This window comes from Emiliania huxleyi (assembly GCF_000372725.1).
Source record: "Emiliania huxleyi CCMP1516 unplaced genomic scaffold EMIHUscaffold_2355, whole genome shotgun sequence".
Classification (NCBI taxonomy): domain Eukaryota; phylum Haptophyta; order Isochrysidales; family Noelaerhabdaceae; genus Emiliania; species Emiliania huxleyi.
This window is the reverse complement of record NW_005200286.1, coordinates 1-2724: the sequence shown is the minus strand read 5'-3', so window position 1 is coordinate 2724 and position 2724 is coordinate 1. Positions and strand designations below refer to the sequence as shown.

Below are 2724 nucleotides of genomic sequence, written 5' to 3'. Positions count from 1 at the left end.
CTATTGGGCTGAGTGTTCCAGAATTTAGAGGCGGCCAAGGGGAGGGCGGCGGCGGTGGAGGTGGTATGGGGGACCGCAGTGGCAGGGAGGGGTCCGGGGGCGGGGGAGGTAGGTAGGGCGGAGGAGAGGGGGGCGGTAACGGCGGTGGAAGAGGCGGAGGGGGTGATGGCGCATAGGGCGGGGGTGGTGGGGACGGCAACGGAGTTGGTGATCGCGGAGGGGGAGGTGGAGGTAAGGGCGGAGGGCTTGGTGGGGGCGGAGACGGCGGTGGCGGGGATGGTGGTGGCGGGGAGGGCAATGGCCGGTGCGACGGCGGTAGCGCAGCCGGTGTCAGGGGCGGCGGAACCGGCGATGGCGATGGCGATGGCGGTGGCGACGGAGGGGGAGGCGGGTACGGAGGGGGCGGCGGGGACGGTGGCGGCGGAGAGGAAGGCGGGGGAGAGGGTCGATGGGATGACGGTCTTGGTGGAGGCAGCCAGGGAGGGGGTTGCAGAGGCGGCGGCAACGGAGGAGGTGGAGGAGAGGGGGGCGAGGGTGATGGAGAAGGTGGCGACGGCGGCTGTGGAGAGGGAGGCGGCGGAGGGGGCGGGGGGGTTGGTGTCGGCGGCCACGGATGGGGTAACGGCGGTAACGGCGAGGGAGGGGGTGGGGGAGGTAACGGCGGCGGCGGGGGGAGCGAAGGGTGAGGTGGCAGAAGAGGTGGAGGCAGGCGAGGCAAAAAAAGGGGTTGGCACGGGGGCGGCAAAGATGGAGAGGGGGGAGGGGGGGGGAATGAGGGAGAAGGAGAGAAAGAAAGAGGAGGAGAGAGAAAGAGGGCTAGGATGGGGGGGGGAGAGAGAGGGGGCAGGGGGGGGTTTGGAATGTCCGACTCCCGGGTGGAGACACTGCCCTTTGCAGGAGTCACGTGTCCCCAACGACCGGCAGTCGGTAATGAGGTTTGGTTGGTTGAGGAAGACGGCCTCCGGTTCCTGAAGCAGGGCAGAAATAAATAAAGGTTAGGGACGTCTCGGGCAGTTATCGCCGCGTTGAATCCCTCCGTCTGCCGGAACGATCTCCCATCGGTTATAATAACCGGCGGCAATCGATAGTCAAAGTTGGGCTCCGGAAAGCGATAGAGCGCCCGCCCATGCCCTCCGCTTGTTGTGCAGCACCCGCGGCGCGCGCGCGCCGCGGTGTTGACCAACGACCGTGCCACTGGAGGCTCCCACGCCACTCGCGGCGATCCGCATCGAGGCCGCCCGTCGGCGCAGCAAAGGCACTGCGCACTTCTGGGCAGCGCCCAGAATGCAGGGAAGGCCTTGGCGCTTCTCGCCAGCCAGGCTGACTCGGCAACCGGCACGCGAGCCGACTGCGCGTCCCGAGCCCACGGATCGGCGCCGTCGCACAGGCCCGCCAGCCGCCGCACAGCTCCAGAGAGGCCACTGGCGTTGCGCTGCACTGCTTGAAGCTGATGTTGAGGCGCTGCACTGCTCAAAGCTGCCCCGTGCGCCGCCGCGAGCACCGCGCCGTGGCCTCGTTCTCTGGCGAGCCCCAGCACGACCCCTCGCGGCCACTCGCGCCGTTGCAGCAGCTCCGACCCCGCCACTCCGGCTCCCGAGCGCGCGACGAGCACGAGGAAGAGCATGCGCATGGGCCAAAATCAGTTACTAAGGCATCCGGGAGTGAATTCTTTTCAGGCCTTTTGGCGTCAGGCTTTTCACTCGCGTCTGACGCCCGAGCCGATATGAAGGCCGCCTCCCTCCTCGCGTCTGCGCACGCGGCGGCCAACAAAGCCGCCAACAAGGCGCTCGAGCATGCCATGCCCACTCCCAGCTTCTCCATCGCCGACTTGGTCGACGAGGTCAGATCCCTCCGCGAGCAGAAGGCCGCGCTCGAAGGCGAAAAGTCTCTGCTCGAGTCGCACGTCGGCTTGCTGTCGCAGCAGCTAATGCTTCCGCCGGGCGAGCGAACCGTGACCGAGGCGCCCGACACCGGTGCGTCAAAGCCGCCAAAGTCACCGGATGCCGAGAGCGCAGAGCCGTCGGACGAGAGCAGCGTCGAGCAGCTCTCGGCTGTGCGCGCCGCCCTCGACGCTGAGGCAGACGCGGGCATCGCGGCGACTCTCGCGCTGGGCTCAGAGATTCGCGCCGCCGAGGCGGATGCCGAGGCCTCGCGCCGCCGCGTCGCGAGCGCCGAGGAGGAGCTGCGGCGCAGCGTCGAAGAGCTTGAGGCGGAGCTCGAGCGGCTCGCAGCGCGTGAGCGGCGCGCCGTCGCTTCAGCGGTGAGCGCGGAACGCAGGCGCGCGGCGCAGGCGACGGCCAGTCTCGAGGAGGCGCTCGGCGCGGCGCAGGACGCGCTGGCTCGGCGCGAGGAGGCACTAGATCTCGACGGCGGAGGCGGGTATGGAGGCGGGTACGGCGGAGGCGGCGGCGTGGACCAGGAGCGTCAGCTACGCGCCGAGTGGATGGCAAAGTGCGAGCACCACCGCGCGCGCAGCACCGCGCTGCAGGAGGAGGTGGCGGCACTACGGGCTGCGCACGATGACGAGCTGCGGCGAGAGCGATCGCGCGCCGAGGGCGCTGAAGGGAGGCTTGCGCAGGCGGAGGCGGCGGCGCGGGCGGCGGGAGCGACACGCGCGCAGGCGGAGCGGCAGGCTGCGCAGCTGTCGTTGGATTTCAACGCGCAAGTGCACGAGCTCGCCCTGCTGCGGCAGCGCGCCGAGAGGGCGGAGCAGCAACTGTCGCG

At 69.8% G+C, this 2724-nt stretch overlaps 2 protein-coding genes across 2 annotated transcripts; one reads left to right on the top strand and one right to left on the bottom strand.

Annotated features, from left to right (window-relative positions):
• Window positions 1-918: 918 nt before the first annotated feature.
• Window positions 919-1630, bottom strand: EMIHUDRAFT_254415 (hypothetical protein; the record flags this gene model as incomplete). Its single annotated transcript, XM_005779140.1, has 3 exons — window positions 919-968; window positions 1073-1131; window positions 1267-1630. Coding segments are annotated over 3 exons (473 nt in total), but the record flags the coding sequence as incomplete, so codon positions are not given.
• Window positions 1631-1798: 168 nt separating this feature from the next.
• On the top strand, window positions 1799-2724 carry EMIHUDRAFT_373761 (hypothetical protein; the record flags this gene model as incomplete). Its single annotated transcript, XM_005779139.1, has 1 exon — window positions 1799-2724. A coding segment is annotated over one exon (926 nt), but the record flags the coding sequence as incomplete, so codon positions are not given.